The sequence below is a fragment of the Apus apus genome, chromosome 2 (assembly GCF_020740795.1).
Source record: "Apus apus isolate bApuApu2 chromosome 2, bApuApu2.pri.cur, whole genome shotgun sequence".
Taxonomy (NCBI): domain Eukaryota; kingdom Metazoa; phylum Chordata; class Aves; order Apodiformes; family Apodidae; genus Apus; species Apus apus.
The window spans coordinates 68,507,441-68,528,577 of record NC_067283.1 but is presented as its reverse complement, the minus strand read 5'-3'; the positions used below and the strand labels follow the sequence as shown (position 1 = coordinate 68,528,577).

Here is a 21,137-nt window from a genome sequence, read left to right as displayed (position 1 = left end):
CAGCCAATCAGAAACCCGATAAGGCGGGTCCCGCCCACCGGGGAGGTACGCCCGCCCTCGCTGCTGTTGGTCCCTGGGCGGCCGCCGTAGGGGCGGCCCGGCCCGGCGTCCGCGCCGGCGGTGCCGCCATGGATTACCGGGCGGCGATGATGAGCCGGGTGGTGCCGGGGCAGTTTGACGATGCTGAGTGCTCCGACGGGTACGAGGCGGCCCGGGGCTGGGCTGGGCTGGGCGCGGGGCCGCGGGGGCTCCGTGCCGGTGTGCGGCGGGGCCGGGCGGGCCCGGGGGGGGTGGCGGCGTGTCCTGAGCGGTTCCCGCAGGCCCCGCCGGTGCGGGCGCGTCTGTCGCGGGGTGCGGGGGGGGGGGGGAGGGGGCAAAAGAGCGGGGAGGGTCGCCCGGCGGGTGAGGGAGAGCGGGTGGGTGGGGTGGTGTGCTGCCCCGGCTGGAGCGGGACGCGTCAGGAGGGGCTGCGCGCTCCCCCGGCCCCTCAGTCAGTCAGTGAGTTGTGGCTTCCCCAGCTTCGTCGTGGTTTGCGGCTTCCGCTTCATCGGCAGAGCGGGCAGAGCCGCCTGCAGGGGCGAGGCGGTCGGGGCGGTTCCACCTCGCTGCGACCTGGTTGTGACTGAACGTGTCCGGCGGCACCAGGGGAACGGGGGCCGCGGGTCGCCCCGGCTGGTCTGGGAATCAAAGCGCGTGTTCTGCTGCGCTGGAAGGCGAGGGCTCTTTGTGTTTAGTGGGGAGGGCGTGAGACGCTGGAACCGGTTGCCCAGGGAGGCTGTGGCTGCCCCCTCCCAGAAGTGTTCCAGGCCGGGTCGGATGGGGCTTGGAGCAACCCGTGGGAGGTGTCCCTGCCCCTGGAAGGGGGTTGGGACTAGGTGACCTTTAAGGTCCTTTCCAACCCACACCATTCTGTCACTCTGTGGATGGTCTTGTGTTATGCGTTCAAGCCTTCTTCTTTCCAGTTTACTGTTTATTTAGTTAGATGTCAGATGCCTGTGGAGGATCTGCTTTAGGTCATACTTTTTCTGGCAGAAAAATGTGATGTACTGTAGACATCAAGATATGACTAAGTCAGAAGGGTTCATTTCTTCCACGGGCTCTTTTTTTAGGTCCAGCTTTTTTCACATAGGTTGTGCTGGTGCCCTGAGTTCCCAGCAGGGCTGGCTGGCTGCTTCCAGGGAGATTTTTTGCCCGATACCTGGCCAGGTGAAAACCTGCTGTGGCAGCAAGCAGAGTGGTTCATATCTGGTGAAGGAGCCAGCTGACCTGATCTGGTGTGTTCATCTGATTGGAGTCAGATGAATCCAAATCTGTGTGACTGCAGAACAGGTTAGAAGGCAGCACTGATGTGGTAAAGAAGATAATTTAAATGTGGTCCATCCTTTAAAGGCAGTGGTAGCCTTATGTAGGCTTGCTTAAAGATAGGTGAAGTGAGAAACATCCCATGGAGAGCTAACCTTTTGAAATACTTTTTTTTGGATACATGTATTGAATTGTTGATGACTGTAACAATAACTTGTAGCTGTATAAACTCTTGTGTTTGTTTGAAGTGAATTTACGCAAGACACAGAAACCGATAAAGAAGGTGAGGTCACCGAGAACCTCCAGTCATACATGCGTGAAGAAGTTAACACTGAGGAAGGAGATGGTGATGAGGACAACGATGATGAAGAGGAAGAGGAAGACTGGGACTGGGATGATGAGGTGGGAAGGCTCATGAAGCGCCACAATGCTGCTGGTGGATGCAATCCACAGGTAGGTTGGAAGCTCTTATGTGAGTATCGAGGCCGAGGCTGGATGGGGCTTTGAGCAACCTGGTCTTAGTGGGAGGTGTCCTTGCCCATGGCAGGAAGATGGGACCTAGATAATCTGTAAGGTCCCTTCCAGCCCAAACCATTCTTTGATGCTATGAAATGGGACTAATCTCTGTTCCTTGTTAGGATGATGTTGAGCATAAATGCAAATGGAAACTTTTCCTTGGTAGAATCCCTTTCCTTGGAGTCTATTTCTTTGCAGTGCCATGTATGTATGTTGTAGCCAGAGCTCCACCTGATTTCCTTGTTTCAAACCTTATTGCTGGATTCTCTTTGTCACTGCAGTTTTCCTTCTGTTCCTTACCTTTCTCAACTTTTCTTTCTTTGCCCACCGTGATCTCTAGTGACATTGTTTACTTTTTGGTATTTGTCCAGTGTGGTTTTGAGCATCTTCCCTATCCTTTCTTTTTAATTTTGAGACTGTACCTGCTTGTCACAAGAAGGGTGAAACATGTCATGTATTGGACTAATAATGAAGGAGGCAAAGGAAAATATAGGAGAATGAGGGTGGTGCTGGAAGTGGATTCCTTTAGAGTGTATGCACTTGAAACAGAAATTCCCATGTTGTTCAGACTGAAAAGGACACATGATGTGAGAACTGGCATCCTTCTCCCCCTCAGCTTTGGACACAAGGTTCAAACCTCTTTTTTTTCATATTCTTATAACAGAATTTGTATTCTTATAACAGAATGGCTGAGATTAATTAAAGTGATGCTGATCGAAAGAGAGACAAGAGTGGGTGCACACTGTAGCATAGGAGGTTCCATGTAAATATCAGAAAAAAACTTTGAGAGTGATGGAACACTAGAACAGGCTGCCCAGAGAGGTTGTGGAGTCTCCTTCTCTGGAGACATTCAAAACCCACCTGGGCATGTTCCTGTGTGATGTACTCTGGGTGATCCTGCTCTGGCAGGGGGGTTGGACTGGGTGATCTTTCGAGGTCCCTTCCAACCCCTAAGATTCTGTGATTCTGTGATCATAGCATAACACGTCTGACACACAGCACTTGTCCTGGGTGATTTTTTTCTTGCCTTTAGCTGCAGGTTTATGCAGTTCAGTGTTGGTGAAACTGTGTTCAGATATTGTGTTCGGAGAAAACTACCTGTAAGAAAAGAGCATCTTGGAAAATTTTCTCAGTTCGTTACCTTCTCATTTTTTCTCATTTTTCTCCCTGTTTGCTATGTCCCTTCCTTGTACGGTTAAAAAATGTGTTAATATGAGAGCTTTGCAGCTTGATTCCCAGACTGAAAATAACCCTGAGTTAGGGCACTTTTGGGAACTTTAACTGATTTGTTTTCTTTTCTTGAATTAAGTAAGATTAAGATCTGATATGAATCCTTATGCATTTCCTCACCCTTTCTGGTTTTCTGTTTATGGCTCTAGGCATAGGCTATTTGGACTGACTTTTCTAATAATAATGTTTGTATTTCGAAGGGCTTTCTAGAGAAGGCAGCTTATATATTAACAAATCCTTTGTTTCAGGCAAATAGACAGACCCCTAGTTGCTGTTCAGCAAAAATGTCTACCCCTACAGACAAGGCTTTAAGGAAGTTTGAAAATAAAATCAATTTAGGTGAGTATAATTGCAGTTTCTTCTCTTTTTGAAAAGAGATACAAGTCTGTTATGTTCTCAGAATTATTCTGCTTACTCCAGAACTCACTGGCATGGCAACTGACCGTTGCCATAAAGATTTAAAAATGCCTTTTATGCCTTTAAGTTGCCTTCAGTCTCCATTAACCAGCTGTCATACCCGTTTCCCTCCCCATTCAGAGCCACAGGTTGGGTTTTTTTCTTCCCCTTGACTTCTCCAGACTGTTTAAAGTATTTCCTCCCTAGCATCCCTGTAGGAGGAAGCTGTTTGGCTGGAGGGAGGGTATCGCTCTCTGTTGTAATGTTATCAGTCATTCTCAAAGCTGAACACCATTTGAAATACACCGTGAGGAGAGACTCCTGGAGTCTGTTGCTTCTTCTGTTCCAAAAATGGCATTGCAGTGTGATAAGAGAATGGTGGATGAATTTAATGGTAAATGTTATCCAAAGGGCATTACTTCTGGATGGCATTACATCTCCAACTCCATGGGACTGCCTCACTCATCTGTGGTTTTACCTTATAGTCCTTGAAATGTAGACGGAGTGAAGTGCTAGGTTAACTCTTGTGTAGCTAAGCTTCTGGGCTTGTTACAAAGGGCTCCACCTGTGTTTGACCTTGTGTTGTGGCATGTCAGCTGGCAGCAGAATTGCAGGGGCAATTCCAAACATAGGTAACTTCTTTGATTTTATTTGTTTTCTTAATTTCTTAACATGTTTTTCAGATAAGCTGAATTTTGATGACTCTGTTATAAACCGAGTCACAGAAAAGTCTAGACAGAAGGAAGCAGACATGTGAGTATTACTTCTGGTTCTACTTTCATTTAAATAATTTGAACTGAGAAGGGTAGTTCTTATTTCTAGTGTGATCCCGAGTTTTGAATTAAAAAAAAAAAACAACAACACAACAAAAACCAAACCAACAAAAACCCAAAACCAAAATTTGTAGGTAGTCTGCATGCAGTTTCCTTTCTGGTCTTTTGTGTTGTAAGACAGAAGTACTGGGTATCATTCTGCTAGCAAAAGGCTATTTTATCTCCAATACTGTTTGTCTTTGTCTAAACACAGGTCCTTAAGCATTTTGGGCTAGGAAAAAAATATTGGAAGCCTTTTGAAGGCTCCACTTGATGATTTGGTGAGAAGTACCTTCTTTTGAATTTCTTGTTTTTAAGCCTGCAGCATATAGCCCTCAGTTGTTAAGACAGGTACTGTTTTCTCCTGAGTGAGCATCATTTAGTGGAAGCGAGAAGATATCTTTGAAAGTGAAGGGCACTGATGCTTATGGGCTGGTTTGGTTTTTTTGCTTTGCTTTTTTTTCTCCCTGCAGGAGAAACCTTTGTTTTTGTATGAACTGAAGGCCTTACTTCTTGAGGCTGTCATCTTCTTTGTGATACAGAATGTCATGTTTTACTCTGTCGAAGTACTGTGTCCATGTGTGGCATTGCATCATTTTATTTTCACTTCTGCTAGGTGCCGAGTCAAAGACAAGTCAGACAGAGCAACAGTAGAACAGGTAAGTTCTTAATGCTTCAAACTTCTCTTTTGACTGGGGCAAATTATGTGGAGTTTTAGAATCAATGATAGAATGGATGCTTTAGGAACAGAGTTTTCCTTGGAGTTCTGTTTCTCTTTTTAAGCTGAAGAGACCTGTTGTTTCTTTGTTTCTTTCTTGTCTGAAGGTTGTACTTGCTCCCATAACCATTTTGGAGCTCATTTTTGTGCTTAGCGCTGTGGCTTGATCATATATACAATGCAGAATTCCACCTTAAGCTTTTATTAAATTTCAAAGAACAATAAAAAATGCTGGGTTTGCATTTTTCCTTTTTTTCTTCTTCAGCAAGACTGAAGTATTACCAGCCCAAGGCCACGTATCTGCTTTTTTCAGTTAGGATAGCTATATCTTAAGAGAAACCTTATTTTAACACATTTAATGCAACTGTGGGTGGGAAATCATTCTCTCACGTCTCTTTTAGAGCTAGCTTATGAACATATGCTTAACTTAAAGAAATCTTGAAAGAAAAAGTGAAGTGTCATTCTAAAATCATGGCAAAATTCTGAGTGGCTGCTGTCTGGATTATCATTTAATCCCTAAGAACAGGCTCATGCTGTGGATCCTTTAATATGGTACTGAGGACAGAATGTATTTAGTAGATTTTGCCCACTTCGAAGAGAGCAATTGTTCTGACTTTTCTATATTGAATTTGAGGTGTTGGATCCAAGGACCCGGATGATTCTGTTCAAGATGTTAACTAGAGGCATCATATCAGAAATCAATGGCTGCATCAGCACAGGGAAGGAAGTAAGTTTTCTTACAAGTGGCGTGTTGGTCTTTTTCTCAGCAAGCTTAGGTGAAAGCTTGTGGTGCTCAGATGATGTATTGAAATACTTGGTTTTAGTACCACTGTTTGGTTTGTATGTTGCTTGATGGGTAAGAAGTTACCTTAAGATAAAATGCAGTTTATGTTAAACAAAACAAGCTTTCCCAAGTATGAAAGATTTCTCAGAATACTTAAATGTTATTGCAAATTTGTGGATTTTGTTAACTGTATGTTGCAACTGAAGTTTTTGGAAAGGGTACATGTACACACAGTATTAAACAGTGCCTGAAAAACATACAAACCCAGGTAGTTCTTTCTTCATGCTGATCAGACCAACTCCACATGTCAGCAGACGGAGTATCTAAATGATGTGAAAAAGTTCTTTTTAAAATTCTATTAAACCTTTTTTACTTTTACAAAACTGGCATGTTTGTGTGCTGTTATTATCAGGTAATATTGCAGACAATTAAAACCAGACCATAAATTTCCAAGTAAATTAATAAATCTGTTTTCAAATGCCTAGTCCCTAGGCTGATCTGGTTTTCTTCCAAGTCCTTGGAAGATGCTGATTAAATGCTGATTAAAGGCATACTTCTATCCTGTGTAGAAGTGTCAAGGTGAGATAGTTGGGCTATGCTTTGGGGCTCAAGTAGTGCACAAACTCAATTTACCCTTCACACAAGGGCTAATTTCGGTCTCCAGAATGTGGATGAGGTGGAGTTCTCTTGTGCACTCTTGGTTTTATCCTATATGCATTGTCACACCTCTTCTCGGTCTTGGATACTTCCTGTAAGCTACCTCTGGTAGAAAAATTAATTGTCCTGGTGTGCAGTTTCACTCAGCTGGGTGCCAGGTAGGGGCTGGGTTGAGATCAGATCTTTTTATTGGATCTTTTCCAGATGTCAGAAAGAGAAGAAGAGAGAAGGTTATGTTGGTTTAAGGAGTCTTTCTTTAATATTATTTCTCCCCTTCCTAATCTGATAGGCTAATGTATATCATGCCAGTACTGAGAATGGAGAGAACAGAGCAATAAAGATTTACAAAACCTCTATTCTGATGTTTAAAGATCGGGATAAGTATGTGAGTGGTGAATTCAGGTGAGTTTAACCTTTGCCTGATTTTACTGGGGAAGAGGTTTTTGACAGGTGGTAAAATCACAGGTGCTAATGCTGCATTGACTGGCTAAAAGTCCCCGTTGTCTTTTATTATTTGATTTAAAGATTTCGTCATGGATATTGCAAAGGCAACCCAAGAAAAATGGTGAAGACATGGGCTGAAAAAGAAATGAGGAATTTAATAAGGTGATTCTTCAAGTTTTTATTTCAGCATGCAAAGGTAGTTGAAACTTTGTAAGTTTTAAGGAGGTACTTTCCTATTGCTAGACTGGCTGTCACTACCTTTGAGGGTCTCTTGAATATTCAGGAAAGTGTCTTAAGCTTCTCTGTGGGAAAAACACGAGAGGGGAGGGAGGGATAAAGATATTTTGTCTTGCTGCTTATGCTCCAAGCTCTTCAGTGGCTGAATGCTCTGACATGACTGAGAAGTGAGGAGGAGCTAGAAATAGCTGCTGCTGAGTAACAGCACACTGTGTGATAGAGGTTAATGTAGTTTTAACCTGAACTCTGTAAAATAGATTCTTTGCCCAACACAGGAATGCTTAGAGGAGAGTCAGAGCCAGAACAGTTGCAGCTTTTTTGTATTCACTTCCTGGTTGTTCTTCACAAGTGAGAGTTTCCAAAGTAGAGGAGCTCTCATTGCAGATGTATTATGTTTAAAGCACAGAGCTCCTGTTGGTATTAGTATAATGCAAATAATAATTTGTTTGGTGTTTTCTTTGTTTTTTTACTTGTTTTGTGTTGGGTTTTTTTTTTTTTTTAAATGTGGCTTTGTTCCTGTGTTACAGGTTGAATACAGCCCAGATACCCTGCCCAGAGCCAATTATGCTAAGAAGTCATGTGCTTGTCATGGGCTTTATTGGTAAAGGTGATAGGTAAGTATCCTTAGAAAATAAAATATTTCTTATTAATGGCTTTCTACAATCTTTTATTATAAAGAAACAAACCAATGCTCTGAATTTACCCACTATTACTTTAGGCCTGTGAAATTAACATGTTGTTCATACAATGGGCATGTGACCTGTGAAATACACAGACATTTATCAGCTACTACTGCAGACAATCTGCATGATTCTGAAGCCTCAGTTGTGTGCAAAATGAATTTGGCTAAACCAGAGAGGGAAGGTCCCCCCCAGCTGGCTGTGGGAAGATATATTTTATTGCAGCCTTGCTGTGTGCTTCTGTGAAGGGTGTAATCTCTGGTTGTTCCTGCTGGTGTGAGTTTGATGGAGGTGCTTCGAATCCCTGTGGTCTCTCAGGATGTTCAAGACCTAGAAAGGCTGGACCAGATGAGGTCCCTGGCATTCTGTGATTAAGGCTGGAAATGCTTGCTAATCATACATGAGGATAGCTCATCATTTTATAGCGCAAACATTAACGTAGCATGGTCAAAATTGGTTCATATTGGAAACCGCTCCAGTATCTTTGGCAAGCATATCATGGGCTTTGCTGCACGCACTTAGCTGCTCGTGCTGACTTGCTTAACTCCCTTATTGAGCAGAAGGATCAGGTACAGCAGTCAAAGCATTTGCAGCTGGTTTGAAGAAGGAAAAAGTATTCACTTTGTCATTTGTGTTGTCATTTCAAGGCCTGCTCCTCTGCTGAAGAATGCTCAGTTATCTGACTCCAAAGTCCGGGAGCTGTACCTGGAAATCATCCAGTACATGAGAAGAATGTACCAAGATGCCAGGCTTGTTCATGCAGATCTCAGTGAATTTAACATGCTGTATGTTTTTAAACTTTGTTCTGAATTGTGACATCCAAAATGTATTCATTGGCACCCTCTATGTGAAAGTACTAATCTACCTTTAAGGGAGGGTGGGGTCCTTTTATAAGACTGGGTTTTGTAACTTACGTAGTTAATTAGGTAGCTTTTAACCCACATGTGAGTTTTGTCTGTTTTAAAAAAAACAAAAACAAACAACCACAAAACAACAAAAGACACAGGAAAAAAAAGCCCAACCAACCCCTCTTCCCCCCAAAAAAAAACCAAACAAAAAACTAACTGGAGAAAAATATGAGTAAAGTATCTTTTTTTTTTTTTTTTTTCTCTCCCCACCCATAACATTGCTTTTTGTGTTTGCAAGAAGACTATTTCTTTAAAGTTTATTGAAGCAGCTTGTGTAGAGGAGGGAAAGGATTGACCTGAAAAAGCTGCTTTGGCCCTAATATGCCATGTGTAGGCAAGAGAAGTGGGTTAACGTTGTTCGCTGATTCTTTGGTTTGAAGTGCAGCCGGTTCCCCACCCCTCAGTAATGTCACATATAACATCAGTGGAGTTAACAGAGCTCTGTGTGTGTGTGTGCTTGCAGGTACCACAGCGGGGGCCTGTACATCATCGATGTGTCCCAGGCGGTGGAGCACGACCACCCGCACGCGCTGGAGTTCCTGCGGAAGGACTGCGCCAACGTTAACGGTGAGCGGGCTGCCCTTCGGCCCTCGCTTCTGCTTGCTGGTTTGTTTGGGAAGGTGAACTGTGGTCACCTGCGTTCTTTCAGGTATAACAGACTCAAAGAAGTTGTCAGACTTCTTTTAAAATGCTCCCTCTCCTAGGCTCTCACAGATTCCTCAGGGAGCAGTGTGATGTGCTGAGGTCAGCAGAGTGTGGCCTATTTTGCTAGGAATTGCCTGGCTGAATCTTGTTTATGATGGATCTCAGATCAGTCCCAGACTGCTTAAAGGGCAGTCCTCATCTGCTGCAGCAGCACCACCACACACCCCATCTTAACTTCCCTTAAAGGACTGCACAACCATACTGATGTGTTTCCTTCTGTGAGTGGAATCCATATCTGGAATTCCTCAGTTGGCAGGAAGTTACCGTGTGTTACGAAGTTCCCTGCACTTGTCCAGGTTGGCTGAGAGGATCGAGGCATAGAGTAATGTATTAGAAGTATTAGCATTTGTGATAGTATTTTGAGAAACAAAATACCTTTATGGTATATTTCTCTTGAAAATCTGGTCTCCTGTGAGCATGCATGTTATGCAACAGACACACCACCTGGTAGACTGTTTCTCTCTGAGAACAAGAAATCCACCACTGCAGGCTGGTTTTCTGTCCCTTTTTTTTTTTTTTTTTTTGACTTCTCATTTTACAGAGACTCTTCAAAGTCTATGGAAAAAAAGCTGTGTGTGTTTTGATGCTATATGTTTATTGATACCGAATATGCTTATTATCCCTTACTCCTTTTCTGTTCATGGATTTATAGTAACTCCCTTCTGACTCAGATACTTTTGTTGTCTCTTCTGGTTTGCTCTCCCTAGATATTCTAGTGCCATGGTGAGTTGCAGTGGTTTTGGTGTGATTTGTTTGTTTGTTTGTTTTCTGTCACTGCAACTTTCTCTGTGTAGTCCTCCCACAAACGCTCTGAGAAGCACCTTACTTTAAGTTCTTCCTGAGCTGTGAATATTGCAGAGACTTGTATTTCCCTTGGCACAGAGAGCTGCCTCCAAACTGATTTTATTTTTTTTTTTGGTTAATTTCTCATGGTAAGATTCTTCTGAGAACTTCAGTAGGAAACAATATTAAGCAGTCTTCATTGTCTTTCACTGCAGTTTTTCAGTACAGAAGTGTAGCCTCTGAATTTTAATTATATTTTGACTCAAGAAACTGATTCTGAGTGAAGTGTTGAGGAAAGTCTCATCTTAATGTGTCTTCTCTTTTAGGTTGATCATTATTAGGCTGTACTGAGTTTCACTGGATACTTCTGTTTGGCAAAAATTTGAAGCCTATGTCCCTGTTCTTTGAAATGCATTTCTTGTCTTAGTCGTTGCAACTACTACACTTGTCTTAAATTTACTACTTAGATTCTGTTAAGTCTGGCTCCTGCTGAAATTGATTTGGCTTTTATATTTATCCAGTTTTATTCTTCTTTCAGTATTTGTTGCATCTGAAAGATTAACAATTTTATTTCAGATAGCCTAGAGCCATCTGAATACTAAACCCAGGCTGATGCAGTACGTGCTGCTGAGACTTTCACAAGTCATCAGGGGCATCAGCTTGCTGTAACTGTCACTTTAACATCACAGCTGCAAATGTTAAACAAAATTACTGAGATTTTTGCTTCCTGGTAGACTTTTTCCAGAAGCACAATGTTGCGGTGATGACTGTGAGGGAGCTGTTTGAGTTTATTACTGATCCTTCTATCACAAGCGAGAACATTGACGATTACCTGTCTAAGGTAAGACCTCATGGCTTTGTTGCTTAGGTAGGAAGACTTGAACAGTGAGATCAGATAAAGTTCAAGCTCCTTCATCTCATTTATGCTACATCCTGCTATTGAAGGAAGCTGGTGACATTATGTTGATGCCAGAGCTTCAAAAATGCATGCAAGTCTGCATACAAGTCTTTCCCATTTATACCATTATAGGCTGACAGCACTTTCATTCTATGTTTTCTCAAAAAAGTCTAATCATGAAAACTTGGATGTCTGTTTCAGAAGCCACTAAAACCAGGATGCTTTAAATTAGTTAATTGTTTTTAGCAAGGAGAAGCTCTGCAGAAATTCAACCATGCTTATATAGAAAATGGGGTTAGGAGTGCAGGTTTGAGCAGGGTTGGCTAAGGGAGAAAGAATGACTCAGGGCAGTGTTACTCCAAGGTACATGGTCTTGCTAGCCAAATACAACAGCTGGCAGACCTTGTTGATTCTAAGAGGTGGTGAACTTACTCAGGTGCTAGCAGCACCTGTGTGTTTCATCTATAGCTGCCAGTCCTCTGCTCCCAGTTAGAATTTTCTTTTAAAAGGGAGGTGGGGGAGAAAAAAAAGCTTTTTAAGTTAATGCAAGAGAAATGGGGGATATGCCATGCTTGGAGTGGAGATTTATTGTGTCATTCTTGGTCAAGACCACAAGGCACATACTGAGTGTGGTCCAAATACCAGTACAGATGTTGTGTACTTTGTGTCATACTGGAGATTGAAGGAGACAGAAGCGTGTTATGTGGTTCCCCTTGCTTGTGCTCCTCTGGCTTGCTCCATGTATGTGGAAAGAGCTGAGTTCTGTGATTGAGCACTGCTGACTGTATTCTCCTTGCTCTTTATGTTCTGTACTCATGCTGGCCCTGTGTCATGGTCTGACTCAGGATCAGCAATTGAACCAGCAACAGTAATGCTCTTGATCCCCTCCCCCTCCCACCCACGTAGGGAAGGAGAGAGAGAATTGAAGAGAGAGACTTTCTGTATTGAAAACTAAACTAGACAGCTTTAATTAAACACCAATGACAAAAGAAAATATGTACAATTATATCCTAGTATGTTCAGGAATGTGCAAAACCCTCCACCTCCCCTCACACCCAGCAACTCCCCTGGCGTCTCCTGAGCTGTGAGCAGCTCTGAAATGTACCGAAGCTGCCAGAGAGAGCAGCAGAGCAGACAGGAGCTGAGGGGGCAGTTGAGGGTCAGGAATGCCTGGGCCTGGGGATCAGTGGTGATGGAGAGATGGAGTCCTCCCCAGACATTGGCCATTAACGGAAGAGAAGGGAAGAAGAAGCAGGAAGGAAGTTGACTTTTGTGATCTCTGATCCTACACCAAGCTTACGTAGATATATGGAATGGAATACTTTGGTCAATTTTGCTGTCTGTCTAGTCCACTCCTCCCTATGGACTGCTCCCAGAAGTATCAAAAGTGGCAAAGTGGAGCAACCTTGGCATCTCAGCAGTAACATAAATATTCCAGTGTTATCAGTCTACTAGCTGGAAAACTTGCTGCTAGTTAAGAGAGAGCTTACTGAAGAAAAAAAAAATAGTGAAAGGAAAATTTGCTTCACCTTGGCTCAAACAAGGACACCCTGCTGTAATTTGGTCTGGAAGGAACAGCAAGCACGTTTTCCCACTGTTAATAAAGCAGATCTGCAGTTACAAGTGTGCTTCACAGAGATGTTTATTGGTTACCATAAGGTGTCGCTCAAGGCATTGCCATAGGGAATGCTGAAGTGTTTTTGAGTGACAGTGTGGAGTACAGGAGGAAGCACAGATGGGAATATTTAGTTGGATTAAGTGATGTGATTCTGAAGAGTGATAACTTTGTATTGTTTTATATTTCTTTAGGCAATGGAAATAGCATCAAAAAGAACAGAGGAGGAAAGATCCAGTCAAGATAAAGTGGATGAAGAAGTAAGTGATGATTTTTGTTCCTACATTAACCTCACCTCTTCTCAACAAGGAAAAAATACTTGTTTATATTTGGCAAAATGCACAGTTGATAAGCAAAACATTGTTTGTAATACTAAGATGTCATGAACTAGTTGAGATGGGAAGTAGTGAGGGATGCCAAGAATAAAAGCTGACAGTGGTAAGGTGTTAGAAGGCAAGTACTCAATTTCCTAAACTATGATGTTTGTTTGTAGCTAGATCCCTTGATGTATCTTCTAGTTCAGGTTCAGTTAACAAAAAAAACTAAGTAGAGAGATCTGATTATGCCAGTGTTACTGGACCAGTGATACAGCAGCAGGAGAGTACGTATGATACTTGGATAGATGCGTTGACCACATTGGCCATCCAGCTCTAGTCACAGTCTAATTTAGTTATTCCATGTGCTGTTTCTCTTCCTTGCTTTTACGTTAAGTGAAGTCAATTCAGGTTCATTACAGAAAGCTGCTAATATTCTGGAAAGGCTTGATGTAAAGATAAAATAATCTCTATCTTAGTCTTATCTCCCTGTTCCAGAAGAGCTTTAATAAAAAAGCCAACCAAACAAAAACCCAACTCTATGTTGAGTGGAATTTGTGTCAGTGAAAATATATTTGTACTGACTCACCTGGAGGTTATCATTAGAGGCAATACCACTTGATTTATCAAAGGCTTTTCTTCTCATGTTTGAGCTCTGCAGGTTTTACTAACTGCTTCTGGCTCAAGCTGGGCTAAGGAAAGATTTTTTGGTTTCCTAAGATATTCTTAGCATACAACTTCTGAACTATGAATTCAGATGGTAGTGTTTTGATGCAAGCCCATCTGTTGCAAACCAATTATTCCTTTGTTTATATAAAGCTAGTAAACCATCTCTCTTATGTGTCAGTATCATCTAGTTCAGTTTGTTTCTCTTAGCCTTCTCATGTGACTGTGGCTAGTTCATGTCACTTCCTCCACAAAAGAATAGAGCTGACTTTGGGGAAAGTTTGTGGAAGTGGGTGCCTCTGCTCTGCCCAGCATTCAGGCTAGCAGTTATAGATTGTACTGAATTCGTACTGGGATTGAACTGATACCAGGCAAAAGAGAAGCAAAATAGTTCTCTCTGATGTTGTAGTGACTTAAGCTTGCTAGAGGATTATTTTAAAAAGGCAGCAGGACAGATTTTAAGTGTGGTGTTCTTGATACTGCCGTTAGATTTGCTGTACTATACTGCTGCAGGGACCTTTTTTGAGTTGGACTGTAGGTTGAAGCAGGTGTTACTGCATAAAAGAATTAAATTCCAACAGTGCGTTTTAGTGGACTTAACTCCTGAAGGCGTTGTGAACATCACAATAACAGCATTAGAGAAAAACCTTAGAATACAAAACCCTAGGACTCAAGTAAGTTAAGAGGAAGTGGAAAGGGTTGAAGAAATTGGAAGTGGTCTGGTGGTAGTCATGGTAAAGAAGCTGCCTTGTTAGTCATAGTCCCTATCAATAATGTGTAGGTTGCATGTTGAATCTGCTCCTGCAAGAAAAAGTTCATATGGTAGTAGATGACAGCCGTGTTGATGTTTTTTTAGTTCTCTGAACCATGAAATCCATCATGATTATTCTCTTAAGGGTGCATAATTAGGAAGGAAAAACTTCATTAAACTATATGTAAATTAGAAAGCCTGTTTCCTTTCACTCTGCTAGGTGTTCAAGAAAGCTTATATACCCCGAACTTTGACTGAAGTTAAAAACTACGAGAGAGATGTGGATATAATGATGAAACTGAAAGAAGAGGATATGGCATTGAACGTTCAGCAAGATAATGTGAGTAGACGTGCTGAGGCACTGCTAAAAAGAGGGAGGGAATATGAATTATTCTTACTGGGAAGTGATAGCATCAAACAAAACCAGAAGCCTTTTTACCAAGGTCTGGAGTACTGAATCTGGTGTCATACTTTAAAATTGTCGGGTTAGTACTAATGTTAACATTATGGGTTTTTTTCCTGGGTGTTTTTAAAACTCATATTTTGATAATGTAATTTTCTTTCTCTCTCCCTGGTCATAGATTCTCTACCAGACTGTGACAGGACTGAAGAAGGATTTGTCTGGTGTTCAGAAGGTGAGAGGGTCTTTTTTTAGATCCTTCATTTTGGCCATTTTCGGAGAAGTGCTTAGGAGGAGTACAGAGAATGCCCTGTCTTGCAGCTGATGCCATGAAAGAAGTCTCTTGTCTGCAGAGTGACCATTTATGTCCAGGATGGATCTGGCATGACTGTGTGTCTGCACACCATGTGAATTGCTTCCTTGCACTGGGGCTGATGCTGGGTTGCTTGAGAATTAAATTATAATCCTTGATATCAACGTGATCTCAAAAGTTAAGGTGGAAAGGAGGGAAGATGTTTTCCAATTGCAGAAAATGTGATTGATTTAAATTGTAGCATAACTACAAGTTTTGATATGTTCAGGGTAGCTTTGCTCTAATTATTCTGTAAAGAGCAACCCTGCAGTGTAAGGCATATTGTGTCTTATTAGATTTTAAGTAACTTCTTTAAAGTACGTTGCTTAAGAAGTTGGATTCAGATCAACCTGCAGTGGTATAATTCAAGGCAGAAGTCCTGTGTGGATTCCCCCTCCATTCTTTGTAAATGTTTACTAGCAGTGGTATAGACTGTTTTGAAATGGAATTATAAATATGGATGGGAGCAGGCTGTGGCAGTCTTCAGGCTTGTTTAAGAATAATTGAGTTTTCCAGTGCAGATATTTGTGTTTGCAATAAAGCCTACATACAGTACCCCCAAGGTAGATTGGGGTATGATCCAAGTATAATTAGAAGTTGGCTTCCACATATGTTTGCAAATTGTTGTTTAACTCACGGAAATCAGTTTGAGAGTGCCAGCACAGCTGTGCTGTGAGCCTGGGCCTAAAAGATTGTGTTGTAGATTCTAGATTCCTTGTTCTTAGTTTGGATTATCCTGCTTTTCATTCTTTTTCTTGAGACTCCGTGTTGGCTGTAGTAAAGGAGATGGCACAAGCTTGCTCAAGGGTTTCTTTGCAGAAGATACTGTTTTGATTTATATATATATGTGTGTGTATTGTCATTAGGCTTCTTTGTTTTGGTTTGATATAATTTTCTCTTGATGTATCTTGCAGATTCCTGCACTTCTTGAAAAGAAGTCAGATGAGTCAGAAACAGACTCTGATGATGGTGGCAGCTCAGAGGACTCTGATTCAGGCTGTAAGGAATCTGTGCATCCCAAAGATAGACCTGCTGAAGTCAGCATCGACAAAAAGGTCAGCTGGCCAGTAATAGTTGATTTTTCCCACCTCTGCCCGTGTGACAGGAAAAAATCCAAACTTAGTTCTGAGTGGTAGTTGCTACTTGTTGTTTGAAACAAGCTGTGGACTTTTCCTGTTGTGGAGAATGTGAGCAAAGAAGGTGAATTTCATCACAGATGCTTTTTTAATGGTGTTTTTACGTAAAGGAACGTGTAACATAGCTCTCTATACCCTAGACAAAGCAAGAAGAGAGATCTCTACAGGGAATTCTAGGGCTATGCAAAACAGACTTTAGTGAAGGCTGGGCAGTTCTTCAGTGCCTTTGGCTACTCTTCCAGGCTCTGGTGTTCAAGTTTGTGGTCAGGGTCCCCGATTAGCCTCCTTTTGCCTGGGGAACTGAGATCACTTGATCTGTAGAAGCAGAGGCTTGATGACAACGTTTGTACCACAGTGGATTTTGCAGTACCACTAGTACAGACTGGCTAGCTTTGCTGTGGGCAGGAGATGTAACACAGTCATGCAAAGGGATTATTGGTTGGTTGGTGTATTTTTAAGGTTTTGTTTTCCAAACTGCAGAACGTGTATGCTGTGTTTTGGTGTGGCTCTTCTGCAGCGTGTTATCCGTGGGTGAGAGCCTTTTGGCAGCCTTTCAGATGCTGTGGAAAAGACACATGAAACTTGCTGGGCTTGAGGGGTTCAAGATTTGGGGGTTTGCTTGTTAGGTTTTTCTTCCTAGGAAAGGTAAGACAGTACTTTCCAAGTCTGTCAAATGAAAATGCAGTTCTGTGCTAGGCACATTCTACCAATCTAGAGCTGCTGCCTTTCTGATGTGAAGCAGGAAAGTACTGGCCTCTTCTCATCCCCATGGATAGCTTTTCATTTGAACTTCTTCTTGTGTCAGTAAGATGAGATTCAGCTGTCAGTTGGACAACTGATTTGCAGCAATTACTTCCACCCCCTACTCCATTATGCTTACTTCGTGTTTTCCAGTTGAATGTAGTCTCTTCACTGCCTGGCACAAATGATGGTGCATTGCAGTAGCACAGCACCCTTTCTTGCCAGTCCTGATGATGAACTGCTTGCTCTGGGTTACCTGCAGCTACTGAATGAGTATTTTTGCATGACATATGGAAAGAAATACCATAGCCCTGTGGGTTGCAGAAAACCTAGATCAGGTGTCCTGTTGTAATCTTAGGTGTGAACAGCGTGAGTTAAGAGTCCCTCTTGTTCCCTTTCTTCAAAGGTTGCATGGAACTCTGGTTTTAACTAGTTTGAATTTTGCCTTGTCATTACCAGTGTGCAGCTCTTAGCTGCACCCCCAACCTATACTTCCTTTTTACTTTTCCCTCACCATTCCTATTTTTTTTCTGTTTTATTTCTTCCTCTTGATTAACCTCATTTTTATGTGGTATGTTAATTAACTTATTAATGTAACAATGGATTTGTTCCTGCTCAAAATCTCTCCTTTCTGACTTTAAATGAATGGTGTCTGGTCCTTTATAGGAAAGGAAAAAGATGGTAAAAGAAGCCCAAAGAGAGAAGAGAAAAACCAAAATCCCAAAACATGTGAAGAAGAGGAAAGAAAAGACTGCAAAAATGAAGAAAGGCAAATAAAATGAACTTTGGCTTGGGAAAGGGATGGTTTGTTGTGGGTTATTTAGTCACCATCTTTTTTTCTTTTTTTTTAATTAAAAATCCTTTATTTATATACATACAGTATTAACTGTGAGGGTGTTTTTGTTAATAACATGGTGTGATTGTTGGAACAGAGTATATGCCAGGGGTTTCTCAATGGGAAAGGAGTTTAACACTCGTGCATGTTAAAATCCTTTACCTGTGCAGGTTTAACTTTTTAAACTCACATTGATTTGCTCCTGGGTTCTTAATCTTTGACCTCAAGCTGCATACGAGATAGTTTCTTCAAACAGATTTGTGGAGGAGTGGGAATGGTGATTTAAAGGTCTGTGCCTTCTTCACAGTATGGAAGCAAACTGAGCTAGCTGTCCTGTGCAGGCTGTCAAAGTCAGCCATGCAGCTCTTGTGCCTTTGCTGCCTCCCTGTGATTGCATCATTGCTGTTATTTTCTTACTGAAAGCTGAATTTTGTGATTTGGCAGAGAGCTGTTTGCATTGCCCAGTGCCCTTCTGAAGCAATCAGGTAGATGTACCCCAACAGACCATGATACACTTTTTTACATGATATATATATTTTTTTTTTTCATTGGAACCCAACACAGGATGCTGTTGCTCTTAAGAGAGTATTAGGAACCAGCTGTTTTGCAAGCTGGTCAAATGAGTATTTGCTGTCAAGATCAATTGTGTGTTGGGATTCAAGGCTGCTGTGTAAAGGCTTGTGGCAGGACCTCTCTGTGGTATGGCTCAGTATTGCCAGTCCATGTTGTGCTAAGGTGCCTCAGTGCTTAATTAGTGCTAAGTTGGCAGAGCTCTGCTCATAAGTGACCCACTTGGGCTGGGACAAAGGCACTGTACTGAATGAAGATGGACCACCTTTTTTGGCAGCTGCTTTGGGCATTGAGGCTGACAAGTCTTGGGAGAGGTGTTCTCCTCATGCTGTAGCACATCAGTGGTCTTTTCCCATTGCCTGCAGTTCCAGAGTTCCCTGTGCCAGCACAGAAGAAGGTTCTGATTCCAGTAGATGTCTTGATATGTTCTCGTGTGTTAGGGCTGGAGTTGATGCCCTGGGGATTTACGCTTACAGGATGCACATCGTCTGCTGACAGAGGACAGCTTTTATCCATCAGTGGCTATCCAACCATGATGGGTTGGCCAGGGGCAAGGTGAAGCTTCCTTCTCTCTGCTCCTCACTTCCCACGTTCAAAAGAACAATGATGTTGGCCAATTGCACACATGGTTGCAGTCCCCAGTTTGACCTTAATGACCTCTTCGGCTAGAAAGCTGGCAAGAGAGAAACCAGGCAGTGCTTCCAGATCTTTCAATGTTTCCCTATCTAGACAGGGATTGGCAGCACTCTTGTGTACAATATGCATATAAATGTAGACAGTATTGCTAGAGCATGTTGGGAACCAAGACTGGTATTTCCTCAGCAAGCAGGGATGTTTGTTGGGAGAATGAGGTGAAATACCTGCATTTTGGAAAATGGCATTACACCAGGTGCAAGAAAGGGGGCAGTCTAAAACTTGGTAGTGAAGGGAAGACGAGGTACAGGACCTATATCCAGAGGTGAGGGAATACTGCTGATAGCCATTTGTCCTAATGCCAGGGCTTGAGATGCTGGTAGATGTATGGACATAGTATTTCCTGCTTTTTCCTTGCCATCATGGGAGCTTGTGTAGTGACATAATCAGGCAGAGGTCGCATTGGTGATGGCTGCCCTGAACCTGGCTGTGTTCATAGCTGCAGTGCTGAAGGTGACTGAAGCAGTAACAGCTTTCTGCACTTTGCCCTTAAGATTCCATTGTATCAGGCGTTCTCCCTGCTGGCTGACAAGGCTGTGGTGTCTGCATCTGCAATAGCAGTTGTGGTTCATGAAGGTGTGTGCACCAGGAGGCATGTGTAGGGACTAGGGCTTGGATGGGATAGGGGGGATTGTGTCTGAGCTCTTGTCTTCTTCCAGTAACAGGCTGTGTATTAAGCAGACCTCAGCATTTTTGGTGGACTCAGCATAAGTATATCTCTAAGAAGCTGCGTTTGCTTTAACTCTGTGTAGCTCAGCAGTGGATGACTCCACCACGCAACTCGTCCATCAATGATCAGTGTGAGCTGGGGAGTGTCAAAAACAGACAACCTTCTTTTCATTGGAGCTGAGTCCTCTGAAGACAAAAATAGGATGCTAATTCCTGGCAAAGAGCCTGGAAGCCTCATGGCCAGTGTGTCCCACTGGAAGTTGTTTACCTCCTTTACGTGAGGAGACAGTTCAGAGAAAGGAGGCTGCTGTCATCTGTGCTTGGGGGAAGAGGAAACATCTCAACCCACATAGCCTTGTCTTCCCTCCAGGCTGTGCACTACAGCCTGATCAAGTTTTCCTGGCTCTAGCTATCCTGTAGCATGAAGGTGGTCCTGAATCAGTAATTTAGGACTGGAGCCTTGCTCGCAGTGATGTACAGCAGGACCGTGTGCAGGCTGTGCAAAACGTGAGCTACCTGCCTCTGTTTTCTCTAGGGCATGTTTACATAGGGTGTTTGTAGAGCACCTGAGGTGGAGCATGCCAGAAAAGCCCACCCTGTGCAAGTGCAGGTGGCCCTGGGGTAGCTGCTGCAGCTGGGTGTGCACTTGCTGAGGTGGGCTGTGAGCACAGGGCTGGCCATTGCAGGCTTGACATGTGTAGAAGTGAGCCAGTTGACAACAGGGTGGACCAGGAGCTCTTTGGGCCAGGACCATGAGATGAGCCATTTTTCTGATGATCCCTGAAGCAAGAGAATGGCTGTTAAGAAATGTTAGACATAACTTCCAAAAGGCACCAGTCTGTTGGGGGGCATGACTTTGTATCCTGGGCTAAAGAAAATGCTTCATAGTAGCAGAGATAGTTATGCTCTGTAGATACCAATGTATGATGAGGTAGGGTTTTTCTTTCCCTCCCTCCAGAGATTAGGGTCTGACAAGGCCCACACGCTTTGCTTGCTGCAGCAGTGTGTTTCTGGTGTGCTCTCCTGCTGGCTACCTGTGCAGACAGAGTAGTATTGCCAGGGCAAGAGGTGCCAATACCTCCTATACTTGTATAAGAGGAACTGGGACACAAAAAGCTCAAGGTAATCCTACACCTTTATCTTCCATAGTCTTGCCCTGCTCTCTCCTCTCCCCATGACTGCATTTACTGGTAGAACTCTGGGGTCTCTTGTGGGCTATTGCAGGTATCTGCATGGTGGAGCTCACCTGATGACACACAGCACCAGTGAACAGGCCCTGGAGAGATGAGCTGTGACCCCTGGAGATGACCCTGAGGGCTTGCTGC

The 21,137-nt window shown here is 42.9% G+C and overlaps 1 protein-coding gene across 1 annotated transcript; it reads left to right on the top strand.

The window, feature by feature from the left end:
• The first annotated feature begins 88 nt into the window (after window positions 1-88).
• Window positions 89-17,927, top strand: RIOK1 (RIO kinase 1). The gene is made up of 17 exons (XM_051611900.1): window positions 89-199; window positions 1,551-1,755; window positions 3,297-3,387; window positions 4,128-4,197; window positions 4,873-4,915; window positions 5,609-5,701; window positions 6,705-6,817; window positions 6,941-7,021; window positions 7,624-7,710; window positions 8,424-8,561; window positions 9,148-9,251; window positions 10,907-11,013; window positions 12,880-12,945; window positions 14,637-14,756; window positions 14,998-15,051; window positions 16,083-16,223; window positions 17,712-17,927. The coding sequence occupies exons 1-17, from the start codon at window positions 129-131 to the stop codon at window positions 17,820-17,822; spliced, it is 1,695 nt and encodes a 564-aa protein (XP_051467860.1). The 5' UTR covers window positions 89-128; the 3' UTR covers window positions 17,823-17,927.
• The last annotated feature ends 3,210 nt before the right edge of the window (window positions 17,928-21,137 follow it).